This window comes from Cervus canadensis, chromosome 11 (assembly GCF_019320065.1).
Source record: "Cervus canadensis isolate Bull #8, Minnesota chromosome 11, ASM1932006v1, whole genome shotgun sequence".
NCBI lineage: Eukaryota > Metazoa > Chordata > Mammalia > Artiodactyla > Cervidae > Cervus > Cervus canadensis.
In genome coordinates, this window is record NC_057396.1 from 37100940 (window position 1) to 37117329 (window position 16390).

The following is a 16390-nucleotide window of genomic DNA, read 5'->3' on the forward strand; positions in this document are numbered from 1 at the left end:
ATTGCCAAAGACCAGAGATGTAGACAAAATCTTAAAAGCAAAGACTGAGAAAAATAATACATTTCCTACAGGGAACGAACATAAGAATATCCATGGACATCTTGTCAGAACTGACCTAAGCCAAAAGACAATGGAGCATCATTAAAACACTTAAAGAACAAGATCATCTGTCAATTTATGATTCTATGTCCAGTGAAACAACACATTCAACTTAAAGCAAGAATAAAGGTGATCTTTTTTTAAGGAAAAAAAAAAAGTTAGAATAATTTGTTGTTAGCAGACATGGATACAAAAAAATTTTAGAAAGCTCTGTAGCAGAAGGAATATACCAGATGGAATGAAGAACTTCAGAATGGTAAATATAAAATAACTTTTCTTTGTGACTTTTAATTTCTTTAAAAGACAATTGACTATTTAATGTAAGTTAGTGTGAAATAATAAGAAATACATCTATTGATAATCCTCAACTTACAATGGGGTTACATCCTAACAAACTCATCCTAAGTTGAAAATACTGTTAAGTTGAAAATTCATTCCATACATCTCACGTACTAAATGTCATAGCTTAGCTTAGCCTACCCATAATGTGCTCAGAACACTTACATTGCCTAGTTGGGAAAAAATAATCTAATACAAAGCCTGTTTTATAACAATGTGTAGAAAATCTCGTATAGTTTATTGAATACTATGCTGAAGTGAGAAACCAAATGGTTGAGTGCAGATGAGTGTAACAGTATCAGTTATTTACCCTTGTAATCTCCTGGCTGATTGGGAGCTGTGACTCTGTATAGAATATGTCAGCACATGTCTCTAGCCTGGGAAAAGATCAAAATTCAAAACCAAAGAATGGCTTCTACTGAATGCCTATTGCTTTTGCACCACAATAAAGTAAAAAAAAATAAAATTGTAAATTGAACCATTATAAATCAAGGACCTTCTATATTGGTCTCTGTCCCAATTTCTGCTAATATTTGATCTTTGACCTCAATTCCTGACACAGGGTTCCTAAAACCCTTGGAATTTCCTAGGTGGTAGGAGTATCTTTTGTTCTAATGAGGAGACTGTTGGTAGGCTTGGGAATAGGAGCTGGTCAATAGATGATTAGAAGCTTGATCCAAGCCATGATTAGAAGCTTGGAACTTTTATCTCTAACGCCCATCCTCTGAAGAGGGGAGAGGGGCTGGAAAATGAGCTAATAATCGATTATACCTATGTGATGAGGCCACCTAAAAGTCCCTAAAGTACAGATTTTGGAGAGTTTCCAGATTGGTGAACACATCCATGTGCTGGGAGGGTGTTGTACCCCAGCTGCTTGGGAACAGAAGCTCTCGTGCTTGGGATCCTTCCAGACATCACCCTATGTATTTCTTCATCAGGCTATTCATTTGTAACCTTTATCATATCCTTCATAATAAACTAATGAGTGTAAGTAAGTGTCTGTTGAGTTCTACACCACATTAGCAAATTATTGAACCCAAGGGAAGGAAATGGAAGAACCTCTGCTTATATCTAGTCGGTCAGAAGTACAAGTGACAAACGGTAAGGGTACAGAAGATTTGAGTAAACACTACTGACATATTTGATCTAATTGACTGATATAGAACAATCCCACAATAACTAGAGAATATTTTTTCAGAGCATATGCAACGTTTACTAAATTGGTAATATGCCAAACCATAAAGCAAGTATCAACAAATTCCAAAGGACTGAAGTCATACATAGTATATCTTCTGATGACAGTGAGGTTAAGCTAGAAATCAAGAATAAGAACTATAAATAGAAAGTGGGATGGGGTGGGAGGCGGGAGGGAGTCTCAGGAAGGAGGGGACACTTGTGTGCCTATGGCTGATTCATGGTGCTGCATGGCAGAAACCAACACAACACAGTAAAGCAATCATCTTCCAATTAAAAATAAATAAATTAAAAAATACATATAAGTAGAAAAATCTCAAAGTGTTTAGAACTTAAGCGATTATTTGTAACAACTTATAGGTCAAAGAAGAAATAAAATAAATTTGAATTGGCTGATGATAAAAATACAGTACAATAAAATGACTAGAATGTAGCTTTAAATGTACACATTATGTAAAAGAGAAAAGTTGAGAATTGATGCTCTAAGATCTATTAATACATCAAGAAACTAGAAAAAGAGCCACTAAATGAACCTAAGGAAAGTAAAAGAAAGAGATTACTCAAGATAAGAACAGATTACGAAAGACAATAAAAACAAAGCAGAAATATTAACAAAGCAAAAATCTTCTTTAAAAAGATGAATAAAGTTGATAACCTCCATCAAGAATAATTAAGAAAAAAGAGAGAAAAAACACACCAATACTTAAGATAAAAAGTTCAACAGAGTATTAAAGGGAGCTACTAACCAGAAACCATTTTGTGACAATAAACTTGAAAATTTAGATAAAATAGACAAACTTAGTGGAAAACACAGCTTACAAAACTGACATAAGAAGAAACAGAAAATCTGATTATTTATATATCTATCAGAAGGAACCCCCATATACTGTTGGTGGGAATATAAGTAGGTGCAGCCACAATAGAAAACATTATGGAGGTTCTTCAAAAAATTACAAACAGATGTGATCCAGCTATTTCAGTTCTGGATATTTATCCAAAGAGCACAAGATATTGATTTCAAAAGATATATATACCACATTATGTTCATCACAGCATTATTTTCAATAGCCAGTTATGAGAACAACCTAGGTGCCCATCAATGAATGAAAAGATAGATGTGGTAATATGATAGAATCTGGCCTGTGTGCTAAGTTGCTTCAGTTGGGTCTGACTCTTTGCTATCCTATGGACTAGCCCACCAGGCTCCTCTGTCCATGGGATTCTCCAGGCAAGAATACTGGAGTGGGTTGCCATGTCCTCCTCCAGGGGATCTTCCTGACCCAGGGATCAAACCCCTTTCTCTTGCATTGAAGGTAGATTCTTTACTGCTGAACCACCAGGGAAGCCAATATGATAGAATCGATATAAAAGGATGACATCTTGCCATTTGTGACAGCATGGATGGACCTTGATGATTTTATGCGAAGTGAAACCAGTGAGATGGAGAAAGATGAATGCATATGATATGGGGAATGGTATGGGGAATACAAAAATAAATTAATTGAACAAATCAAATCAAAGCACATAAAAAACATGTAAATACAGAGAACAGAATAATGATTACCAGAGGGAAGAGGGTAGGGGGAGGGAAAAATGAGTAAAGAAGGTCAACTGTATGGTAATGGATGGAAACTAAAACTTTGGTGGTGAGTATGCTGTAGTGCATATAGGGGTCAAAATAAACACATAAAACACATAATGTTATAAATCAATAAATATAATCTATAGCAAATAATATATTCAGCGGTGAAACATAAGCCTTTGATACTGGGTTAAAAAGACAATGATCTATTCTATTTAGCATTCCACTTCTATTTAGCATTTTTTAGGAGGTCCCAGCCAGTACAATAAAATTAAATAAAAGGTATACAAACTAGAAAGGAAGATGTCAAATTGTCTTTATTTTCAGACAACATGATTATCTATGTAGAAAATCTCACCAAAAAATCTACTAGAATAATAAGAGTTTAGCAAGCACAACATAAAAAGTCAAGTGTGTTTCTATATATTAGCAACTGAAACTCCAATACTTTGGTGACCTGATGCACAGAGCCAATTCATTGGAAAAGATCCTGATGCCAGGAGAAATTGAAGGCAAAAGGAGAAGAGGGTGGCAGAGGGTGAGATGATTAGGTAGCACCACCAACTCAGTGGACATGAATTTGAGCAAACTCCAGGAGACAGTGGTGGACAGAGGGGCCTGGTGGGCTGCAATCCATGGGGTCACAGAGTCAGACATGACTTAGTGACTGAACAACAACAACTGAAAATGAAAATTAAGAAAGCCATTCCACTTATAACAGCAGCAACAACAAAATAAGAAACTCTCAAGGAACACTGCTGTTCAGTTCTTAAGGAATACATTTAACAAAATATGTGCAGGAATTACACATTGAAACCTAAGAAAACTTAAATGTTGAGAGAGATTCCATTTCCATGGACTGAAAGACTCAGTAAGAATCAATTTCCCCCAAATGATTTATAGATTAAAAACAATCTCAATCAAAATTCCAGTAGACTTATTTGGTAGAAATTGGCAAGCTGAACTTTTTGGAAACACCGAAGACCCAGAATAGCAAAAATAATATTTAAGAACAAAACTGGAAGACTCCCACTATGTGTTTGCAAGACTTACTCTAAAGCTATAGCAGTCAAGAGAATGTAAGGATAAATATACAGATTAATGAAATAGAGTAGAAAGTACAGTGGTAAACCCACATGTACATAGTCAACTGATTATCTATGAAGATGCCACAGTAACACAATGAGCAAAGAACAGTCTTTTTAATAAGTGGGGCTGTAACAGTTGGATAACCATGGTCAAAACACTTTAACTTTTATTTATACTATACAAAATTAATTAGAATTGGATTATAGACTTAAGCTCCAAAGCTAAAAACTGTAAAATTTCTGAGAGAAAACATAGGAGAGAGCCTTAGTGACTCTGGATTTAGAAAGATTTCTTAACTCTAACTCAAACTATAAAAAAATTAATTAATTTGTCTTCATCAAATTAAAAGCTTCCATTTTTTTGGATGATCATGAAAATGAAAAGACAATTAGACTAGCTGGGAGAAAATATTTGCAAACACGTATCTGATGAAGGACTTATATCCAGAATTTTTAAGAACTCTGACTAAATAGAGGGTTCTTGGATCTGAAGACAATATTCTAAAGCTATCAAATGTCTCTAACTTAATGAGTTTAAAACTGTATCATTTATAACTGCACACACAAATATTGAATACTGGGCATATATATAATGAAAATTGTGCAAGATTACTATAACTATAAAACACTGACAGAAATTGCAGAAGTCTTCAGGAATGTATTATGTCCACGAATTTGAAGGCTTAATATTGCAAAGATGTTAATTCTCTCTAAATTTAACTATGGAGCCAATGCAATACCAGTCATCTGCCCAGAAAATATTTTTGTGGAAATTGATGAATTGCTTCTGTAAGTCATATGGAAATGCAAAAGGCCAAGAATATCAAACAATCTTGAAGAAAAACAAAGTAGAAAATTTACTTCAGACTATCAAGATTTATTATAAAACCACATAATGAAAACAGCGTGATTCAGGTGCGAGGATGGACAAACCAGCGGAAAAGAATAGAAGATTCAAAAATGAACCTGCTTCTTTTATGACAAGTGTCACTACAATGAAGTGAGGGCAAAGGATGGCCTTTTAATAAACGCTGCTGAATCAATTGGATAGAAACATGGAAAAAAAATAAACCCTCACCCTACTTCTCAGACTATACCAAAATCTATGCTATGTTGGTCACAGATTTATTTATAAAAGATAAAATAACAAAGCTTCTCTAACAATGTTGGACAATAGAAATCCAAATTTAGCCATGTATGTCATTTAAAATTTCTCAGTAGCCACAATAAAAAGTGAACAAAAAAACAGATGAAATTAGTCTTAATCATATGTTTAGCTCAAATTTCAAAAATGTTATCATTTCAATGTATAATCAATATAATAATATTGAGATCTTTTACATTATTTCATTCATACTAAGACTTTAGGATCTGGTGCATATTTTATAATTATAGCACATCTTGATTTAGATAATACATTTTTAATAGTTAAAGTGAAATGTAGTCGTATCAAAAGAAACAAATTGAGTCGAATAGAAAGATATTTTATATTGCTTCAGTTGCAAAATTTAAATTCTTTAATATTCAATAAAATTCAAATTCAATTCCTCACTCACACTAGCTATATCTCAGTGTTAAAGAGTGAGTACCATACCAGACAGCCCAGTTCCAGAAGATAACATACAACAGTATTTTTGTGACCTCAGAATAGGGAAAGATTTCATAAACAGGAAGCAAAAATCAGCAATAAGGGAAAATACTGATAAATTTGACTTCATTAAAATACATGTCTTTGTTTATCAAAAACATCTTTAGAGAGTGAAAAAGTGAGTCAAAGAGTGGGAAGAGATATTTTATATATATATAATATAAAAAATATTAAAATATGTACATATCTGACAAAGGGTTTATATCCAGAGTCTACATAGATTACAAACTAATAAGGAAGGGACTGACTACACAAAGAAAGTATGGACAAAAGACTTGAATAGAGACCTCATACAAGAAAATATCTGTCAATACATAAGCTTGTGAAAAGTAGCACAACATCATTATCAAGTAAATGCCAATTAAAATCATAATGAGATACCACCCCACACCCATAAAAACAGTGACATCAACAAAGCAAAACTAAGGCTACAGAGTGTTGGCAAAGATATGGGTGAAGGGGAGTTCTCATTTCCTGCTGGAGGGTATATACATTGGAGCAATCACTTTAGAAAACCATTTGACAGTATCTGCTAAAGCAAACCAATCATGCCTAACCCCAGGACCTAGCAATTCACTTCCAGGTGCTAGTACATACTGACAATGATTCTCTTTCTTCGACCACACTCTAGCCAAGCTCCCTTGAGCCCTCTTCTCAACTAGACCTTGACCTTGGCCTGTAGTAAGTATACTCTCAACACTAATAGTTTAGCATACCCACTTCTTCCTGCATGGGGAAGTCTTAAACACTGACAGTTTCTAACAGCTCAGTCCCTCTTAGAGTCCTTGCCTGAGAAAACTCAAGACTGATGAATTTATTGTTCATTTTAGCCAATATCTGTCTATAGGCTCCTGACCATCTTTTCTTAGAGCTTTTACTAAAGAATGGGCTTACAACTGTCAATCTTTCTCCTGTCCCTTTGAGAGGTATATGTATCTCCTACCACTGAGGAGGACCAGAAAGCCAGACCTTTCAAATGCAATTATCAGGAAGGATAGAGCCTGTCTTCCAGTTCTGGGGGAGGACAGAATCCTAACTTCAGTCTCTGCCAGCTAACAGACCCAGCTGAGTAACAAGCATTTATACTAAGGAAACCTATGGAATTTCTCTCTTCCCTGTCTCTACTGAGACCCCACTTATCCCTCTCCTGACTCCCTCATTCTCCCTGTCACACACCCAGCCACCTCTGGCAAAATCAAAGCTGAGTTCAGTGTTTACTGAATTCTCTTCCCTGCTATAACATCAAATTACTAATTAAACTCTGTCCTTACCATTCTAACTAGTATCTGGCTTTATCTTTGACAATACCCAACAGAAACAATATGCAAGGGATGCTGAAAGCAGCATTCTTCACATCTGGAAACAAGCTAAGTGCCCAGCATCAGAATGCACTAATAAATAGTGGCATATTCGTACAAGAGTGTAAAACGTAGGGGTGGAAAAGTGGAAACCACTGCAATGCATATCGACATGGATCCCCACCTCCCCCTGCTATGCCCATAATGTTTAATGAAAGAAGCCAGGCCCCAAAGAGCACATACTTGTATTAGTTTTCCATTGTTGTGGGAGCAGTGAACACCAGTGTAGCAGTTTACAATAGCACCCACTGGTTATCTCACAGCCGTGTAGGTCAGAAGTACAGGTCTGGCTCCACTGGGTCCTCTGCTCAGGGTCTCACAAGCTGCAGTTGAAGTATCCACTGGGGTGGGGTCTCCTCTGCAGTTAATAGTTCTCTTCCAGTTCATTCTGGTTGTGGGCAGCGTCCAGGTCCTAGTAGTTGTAGGACACAGAGTCCATTTCTTGCTAGCCGTCAGCTGGCTATAGTTCCTAGAGGCCTTTTGCTCACAAGCCCTCTCACAACAATGACAGGTTACTCCTTCGAGGCCAGCAGGACCACGTCTTTCTCATGCTTCGAATTTCTGACTTCAGAAGGGCCCAGCCCCTTGTTAAGTTCTCACCCAGACAGAGTGAGTGAGTGAAGTGAGAGTCAAAATAGCTCAGTTGTGTCCGACTCTTTGCAACCCCATGGACTATACAGTCCATGGAATTCTCCAGGCCAGAATACTGGAGTGGGTAGCCTTTACCTTCTCCAGGGGATCTTCCCAACCCAGGGATCAAACCCAGGTCTCCCACATTGCAGGTGGATTCTTTACCAGCTGAGCTACAAGGGAAGCCCAGGAATACTGGAGTGGGTAGCCTATCCTTTCTCCAGGGGATCTTCCCAACCCAGGGATCAAACCCAGGTCTCCCACATTGCAGGTGGATTCTTTGCCAGCTGAGCTACAAGGGAAGCCCAAGAATACTGGAGTGGGTAGCCTATCCCTTCTCCAGTGGATCTTCCCAGCCCAGGAATCAAACCAGGGTCTCCTGCATTGCAGGTGGATTCTTTACCAATTGAGCCATGAGGGAAGCCCTGATTAAGTTAGGCCTACTCATCTCCCTTTTGATGAACTCAAACTCAGTTGGTCTGGAACTTGCAAAAATCCCATAAATTAAGCAGCAGAATGAGATCCATCATATCCACATCTCACCAAACTCAAGAGGATGAGATTGTACAGGGCAAGTATGTGGGAGGCAGGCAGCATGTGGCCCTCTCAGAATTTTGTCTACCACAAGACCGAACAATGCAACTTTTATCAAGTCAAAAAACTGCAAAAGTAACCTAAGATGACAGAAGTCAGATGGTAAGCACTTTTGTTGGGTGGCACGTGTATTTGGGGAGACACATGACGAAGGGTTCTGAATGCTGGTAGCCTTCTACATCTTGATCTCCAACGTGACTACACAAATGTGCACTTTGGAAAAATTCATCAGTTCTGCACTTAATATTTGTGTTATGTATTTTATACTGCAATAAGTATTCTACACAAAAGTTTTAAAATAGGTTCTCAGGGTGCTTTGTTTAATTACATATAGGAACAATAATTGGCATTAAAATTGTGGGTGTAAAACTGGCGCTGGCATAAAGTGCTTGAAATTAGTCTATGCCCCAAAGTAACTTAAAGACTGAGAGGTTTATGTCTACATTAGTTTACTTGGCAAAATATGTTATAAAAATAAGAAAAATTAAATTTCAGTTGGCTCGTATTCAAGTGATCATAAATTTGAGGTTCTAAAAGTTTCTCACTTTCCATTTGAATACTGGCTCTCTCTCCACTTTATGGAAGTATGCAGCAGCAAGTTAAATGTAAACTGAGGGGTGTGTGTGTGTGTGTGTGTGCGCGTGAGTGTGTGTGTGTGCGCGCACGCGCATGCGTGAGTGTGTTCGGTGGGCTGGGCAAGGGCAAGGAAATACAAGGAAACTAAATGGACCTAATTTGATAGAGTAGGTAAAATCTTCACATTCTTAGGATACTGACTTAAGAAGACCTCAGAAACACAAAGCTCTTTTTAAAAAGAAAAATTTATTGGAGTAGAGTTGCTTTACAATGTCGTATTAGTTTCCACTCTACAGCAACATGAATCAACTCTGCATGCGCATACATCGTCTCTGTTTGGATTTCCTTCCCATTAAGGTCACCACAGAGCACTGAGTAGAGTTTCCTGTGCTACACAGTACATTCTCATTAGCCATTCATTTTATTCATCGTGCGTGCATGCTCAGTCGGGTCTGACTCTGCCATCCCACTAGGCTCCTCAGTCCATGGGATTTTCCGGGCAAGAATATTGGAATGGGCTGTCATTTCTTCCTCCTGGGCACCTTTCCAAACCAGGGATAGAATCCGTGTCTTCTTGGGTCTCTTGCAATGCAGACAGATTCCTTACTGCTTGAGCCATCAGGGAAGCCCCCCCTTTATACATCAGTGTATACATAGTGTGTATAGGTCAATCCCAATCTCCCAATTCATCCCAGTACCCCATTCCCCCCTTGTTGTCTGTACATTTGTTCTCTATGTCTGTGTCTCTATTTCTGCTTTGTAAATAAGTTCATTTGTACCATTTTTCTAGATTCCACATATATATATATATATATGTTAATATATGATATCTATTTTTCTCTGACTTACTTCACTCTTTATGACAGCTTCTAGGTCAATAAAGACTGACTTGATGACCACATCTCTGCAAATGGCACAATTTCATTTCTTTTTATGGCTGAGTAATATTCCATTAAATATGTGCCACGTCTTCTTTATCCATTGACCTGTTGATGGACATATAGGTTACTTCCATGTCCTGGCTATTGAACTAGCAATTGGTATAGGTATTATTTTCAGAACTGGTCAGTCTTAACCTAACTCCGTTCTTTGCACTCCCCTTCTGTTCTAAGGTAAGGAATTCACATTATTTCTTTAAGGAATATAAATTAATGAAGCTCTCCATGATAAATAAATCAGGAAAACACATTTATTCCAAATTCAAAAAAATATTTATTTATTATCTATTTTTGACTGCATCAGGTCTAAATTGTGGCTCAGGAGCTCAGTAATTGTGACTTAATTGCCCTGCAGCATGTGGGATCTTAGTTTCCTGCTATGTACCCTGTATTAGAAGGTGGATTCTTAACCACTGGACTACCAGGGAATTCCCTACTCCACCTCATTCTAAACAGCACATAAAGAAGTCACATAAAGGTGATATAAGTAAAGTAAAGGCTATTCTTACTGTGAATATGGTGTAAACCTTAAATAAAACATTAGCAAACAGAATAGAAAAATATATTAAATAATAAGATATCATAACCAAATGGTCACATTTCAGCAATACAAAGATGGCTCAATATCAGTGAATCTATTACATAACTCATAATATTAATTAAACTATGGAGAAAAAAATTATGCAATATCTCAAAATGTGCTGACATTTAATAAAGTCCAACATCCATTCATGATTTAAGATACTTTAAAAAATAGGACTAGATGGCTATTTTCTCAATATGAATAAATATATCTGTGTCAACCCAGAAGCCAGCACCATGCTTAAATGGGAAAACATTTAATGAGATGAATTCTCATTAAAGTTAAGAATAAGGAAACCATATCACTACCTTAATACTGTTCTGGAGATTGTGGAAACCAAAGAAATGAGGAAACAACATAAGTTAGTGGTACATAATATAAAAGAGGCAAATTTATCATCTGTAGAGTTATAATTGTATATTTGGGTAGGACCCAGAAGAAGTCATTAAAAAACATTTTTAAGCAAAGAGAATTCAGTAAAAATGGATGGGTGGAAAATTACTATATAGAAATCAATAACTTTCATATACTCACTAGTAGGAAGATAAAATGGAAACTCTTATTTATAATAGAAACAAAAATGAACATATCTAGTAATAAACAACAATAAATATGTAAGATCTATATGATGTAAAGTTTAGAATATTCCAGAGGGCCATAAAAAAAGGTATGAGCAAATGGAAAGACAATTCACATCATAAGGTTGTAACTAGATTCCGAGTTAGTTTGTAAACTTAATTCCATAAAAGTACTCTTCAGGAGTTTTTGGGTACATAGACAAGCTAACACTAAGTCCATATAGAATATCAAACAAGCAAGGAGAGCCAGGAAAGTTTTGAACAAGAAGATCAGTAACAGAATTCTCTTCCTACCAGATGGCAAAGTATAGAAAATTTAAAATATATACATATATAAAGGAAAATAATTAAAACAGTGTGGTACTGATATATAACAGACAACTCAAGAGAAGGTAATAGATGGTGTGGAAATCAGTCCAAGTACAGGAATCTGATATATGATAAAGATGTTATCTCACATAAGAGAGGAAAAGATGAGTTATTCGTTAAACTATGTAAGGGTAACCAAAGAGACATATTCAAAAAAGAAGGTTGGATTCATAGTTCACATTTATACTAGGGTAATTTCTTCATGTGAACATATAAATGTAAAAAACTTAAAACAAACAAGACTAAAAAAAACTAAGAAGATTCTTCTATAAACTTAGAAAAAAATTCTTTCTGAATCATTATAAACATAAAGTTCAAAAGTGATAAAATGGAAAATTGCTACAACTACTATATAAAATTAAAACTTCATGTGACAAAAATCACCATAAACAAAGTTAAACACAAACAAGAAGCTAGATAAGGCATTTGTAATTTATATCACAAGAAAAAAGCTAAATGTCCCTTTTCATAAAGCTCCTACATAATATCAAGAAAAATACCAACAACCCAATAGAAAAAAAGATAAAGAAACAACAATTCACAGGAAAGGAAATACAAATGATTCTTTATTATATGAAAAGACGCTCTATCTATTGCCAGTCAGGTTAGTAAAGATTTTTTTTAAAGCTGGGTAACACACTGGTTAGTGCAAGTGCAGAAATAGCACTCTCATTCTCTGCCGCTGGAAGGGTGGACCAGCCCCATTTTGATGGAGGACAATTTATCAATATCTATCAAAATTCTCAATTCACACATGCTTTGTTCTAGCATTTCCATTCCTAGAAATTTGTCTGACAGGTAAACTTGCACATTTGTCAAATGGCCCTAGTTCTTCATTATTGTAGCACTGTATGCAATGGCAAAAGATTTGAAATGCTTAAACTTTCCACCATAGGGGACTGGCTACATCAATTATGGTATTGAACACATCAACACAATGGAATATCATGCAACCATAAAATGAAGGAGAAAGTTCTTTATGTACCAGTAAAGATTGACCTCCAAAATAAAATTAAAAGTTCAAAAACAGTGTGTATAATACAATAGCATGCTATTAATTCTGGAAAAAGAAAGAATATGATATGTAAATTTGCTCATTTATTCATAAATTCTGTCTGGAAGAATCCCCAAGAACCTGATAACAGTATCTGTCATCAGGGATAGGACCTGGATGACTTAGGGACAGAGAAAGAAGATAGGACTATTCATTTTATGCCTTTTGTACCCTTTTATTTTGAGCCATGTGAATGTATTATCAAAAAATGCACAACGCATTGAAGTTTACGATATAATAAAAAGGGCATAGTTACATTCCAGTCTGTTCATGTTTATCCTGAATTTGCTGAAAATAAAGTCTATTGTTAATCAATACAGTCTTTTTTTTTTTTTAGGTAAGAGACTCTTTACTTAATCTGGTTTTAGAATAGATCAAAATCAAGTCCCTGATTTACATAGCTTTTTGATTAAAGTGCCAGAAGAGAAATAATTTTTGCTTGAAAACTGAAGTTCCAAGATAAAAGTTAAATTTTTTAAGTTTAAAAAAATAAAGTTCTCAATAATAGGGATGGTAGAATCAGTTTGTTTAAAGCAATCAAACAAATATCAATAACAAAAAAGAAATCATGTTGTTTACACTGTTTAAGGGTAAGTACCCCCACTGCAAGGAAGACAGCAGGGTGAGAGATTACATGTCACTTTTTAAAAATATTTCTTTATTGTTAAATTACTCTGATCTATTGATATATTAATTAATTTTATAATTTTAAAAATTATACTCAGATTTAAATATTTAAAAAACCTAAGGTTCCACTGGTATACATAAATGTGTTTAAGCTAGTAATAAAAAAACACCAATTTTTTTTTGACTAGTAAAATAGTAACATAGAAAAAATATGATACTTAATGCAGGTGACAGTATTGTGAAAAAGGTACTCTCAACATTATGGTGAAATATAAACTGGTCCCTTTCCCTTGTTTTAACTAAAATTTACAACATAGTTGTAAGAAATAACAGAGAGAACCTATGAAGTCTTTACCCATATAATTTTCTTTTAAAAAATAATTTGTCAGTGTCAGTTAAGAATCTTTAAAAATTCACACATTCAACTAGCAATCCCATTTCTTGGAAACTATCCTAAAAATATCATTAAAAGGAAAGAGAAAGCTATGTGCATAAAAATGTTCATTCAATACCATATATAAAATAAAAATATATTCATATATAATACATAAGTTAATAAGAAAATAGTTCATTAAATAATAACATATACACCAGGTAGAATATTCTACAGCCATTAAATCACATTTGTGTAGAATATAAGGTAACTGACTGAATGTCTATGTTGAATGTTGATTTAAAAGATATAAAATTTTACGTACAACAGTGAAAAATATTCATATGGTCAATGAGTGAGAAAGAGGAGGAATTATGGTTGACACTTTGTCTCTTTCAAAACTTTATACAACATAATTTCAAATTTAATTTTTTCCAGATTTTTTTCTAAATTTCCCAAACTCAAGTTTTCCTACTTTTGTCAGAATTTGAGAAGCAAAATGAGGTGAAAGACGGCTACTTATTAATCCAATAAGGATAACTAACTGCCCCGCGTGAATGGGAGACTTTTGCTAGGAAAGAACCACTTACTTGCATCTTTCTCTGGAGAAGGAGGAGGGACCCTCTGCACCAGGCAGGTGCTACTGACTGGCTGCACCTGCTTCTCTGGGGGCTGGGCATTGCCCATGGGCGGCGCCTTCCCCTTGGGGCTGCTGAAGAGGTCTTGGGAGTCCTTTCTTGGTCCAGATTCTTGGAGGGAACTCTCAAAAGACTTGTCTTTGAGTCTGAAGGAGGAGAAGAGTGAGGTCCTTTTCTTGGGAACCCTGGAAGCATCTGGGACTGTCTCCTGCAAACTCACTTTCTCCAGGAGTGTGGGGACATCTTCGATCTTGCCGCAGGGTGGGGACACAAGCGCAGGAAACACCTTGGATGACCGGCTGGGCAAGCTGTGGGTGCAAAGGGCAGGGGCAGCAGGGCTCGGGGCTGAGGGCTGGGCAGTCCTTGCAGTCGGGGAGCCCAGGGAGAAGAAGGCTGAGGCCTTGCTTGCCATGTCTCTCTTGGGGGATGGCTGATCGCTGTCTTTACTGGAGCTGCTTTTCCGAAAACTGAATGAGCGAGTATGAGCATGAGGTGGGCTAGTGGGCAAAGTCTTTGACTCTGGTTTGGCCCAGGACTTCCTCCCACCGTCAGAGTTGGGGAGCAGTGGCTCCAGGGACCTTCGGATGGCGTTGGCTATGAGCCGCAGTGGAGACTTGGGTGGGGCCATGCTTCGCTCCCCAGGAGCCCGTTCAGCTGGGGCCCCCATCTTCTCCTGAGACTGTCTCTGGGCTGGCAAGGTCTCTTTCTCTGCCCGAGGGAGCAGCAAGGGGTGGACTGGTTTCAGCACATGGCCTCCTGTACCATTTTTAGTGCTCTTTTGGGGAAGTCGTGCCCCAGTTCCCAGATGCAAGTTCTCAAGGTTGGAGTCATTCCAGTCCAACAACCAAGTCTTCTGCTCCGGAGTGAGAACCAACTTCTTTAAGCCTGACTTCTCTGCCAGCTCTAACCCACCATCCTCTACCCTCCTGGGTCTGGTACTCCCTTCTCCAGGCTCCTCTCTGGCCCAGGGAGACAGCGGGTGGTCTGGCAAGCACCTGTCCTTCCCTTCAGTGGGGTGTGGACCTCTGTGGATGCTTCTGATGTCCCTAGGAGGGGTCACTGCTTCCTGACATCCACCAGAAGCCATCTCTGCAGGGCTGGATGGCCTGGAGCTCTTGAGGTTGTCTCCACCAGGCCTTGCCAGGCAGTATTCTGTCCGCTCCAGTACCTGCCCAGGCAGACGCAGGGGGAGATCCTTGGGTGGTCCACGGGCTTTGGCACGCCTCAGAAAGATGGGGGTGGATGGACTGAAATGACCTCTGGAGACCTGTGAGGGGGTGTTGAAAGCTGTCACCTGGAAGGGACAGGCAAAAACCAGCAGTGATTTAGAAGCTCCCACCATTTACTTACATGAGGAAGGTGCATCTCATCCCACAACCCCCTCCCTTCCTCTCTTCAGATCTCAGACACCCAAAGTCAAAAAGAATTCTGCCTAGGGTGATTTCAGAGGGCCACTCTTCCTTTTAAGTGGCTGCCTTGGAATGCGCTAGAATTAACTAAAAGCCTCCATATCACTGATAAAAGGCTTACCTGAGTCTTAGACTAGGTGGGTAGAAAGCCAGGTGGAAGGCAAAGCCTTTGACAAGCTCCCAGACCAGTGAGGGCAGGGCTAGCCTGGCCCTTATGGGTGGCCAGGCACATATGGAAGCTCAGCCATGGTGCCTACTAACGGGCACGTCCTACCCATCGGTATGTTCCTCCAACAACCAAGAAACCAAGACTTTTTTCCTTGGAGACCATTAAAGAGAGACAACTACCCTCTGGCTTGGAACTGTGGTGGCAGGAAAGGCTTTGGGATTTTCCAATAACCCTCTCAGCTATGGTTTTTTTTTTGTATGAATGTGAGAGTTGGATCATAAAGAAAGCTGAGCACCAGAGAATTGATGCCTTTGAATTGTGGTGCTGGAGAAGACTCCTGAGAGTCCCTTGGACAACAAGGAGATCAAATGAGTTAATCCTAAGGGAAATCAACACTGAATATTCATTGGAATGACTGAAGCTGAAGCTTCAATAATTTGGCCACCTGATGCAGAGCCAACTCTTTGGAAGAGACCCTGATGCTGGGAAAGATTGAGGGCAGGGGAAGTAGGGGGCAACAGAGGATGAGATGGTTGGATGGCAT

The 16390-nt window shown here is 37.7% G+C and overlaps 1 protein-coding gene across 3 annotated transcripts in view; it reads right to left on the reverse strand.

The window, feature by feature from the left end:
• MICAL2 (microtubule associated monooxygenase, calponin and LIM domain containing 2) overlaps positions 1–16390 on the reverse strand; it is a 234764-nt gene that overhangs the window by 43677 nt on the left and 174697 nt on the right. For all 3 annotated transcript variants that reach the window (XM_043482986.1, XM_043482985.1, XM_043482984.1), the window contains one exon: positions 14221–15562. In XM_043482986.1, coding sequence (XP_043338921.1) covers positions 14221–15562 — 1342 coding nt within the window. The remainder of the gene's footprint in view (positions 1–14220; positions 15563–16390) is intronic.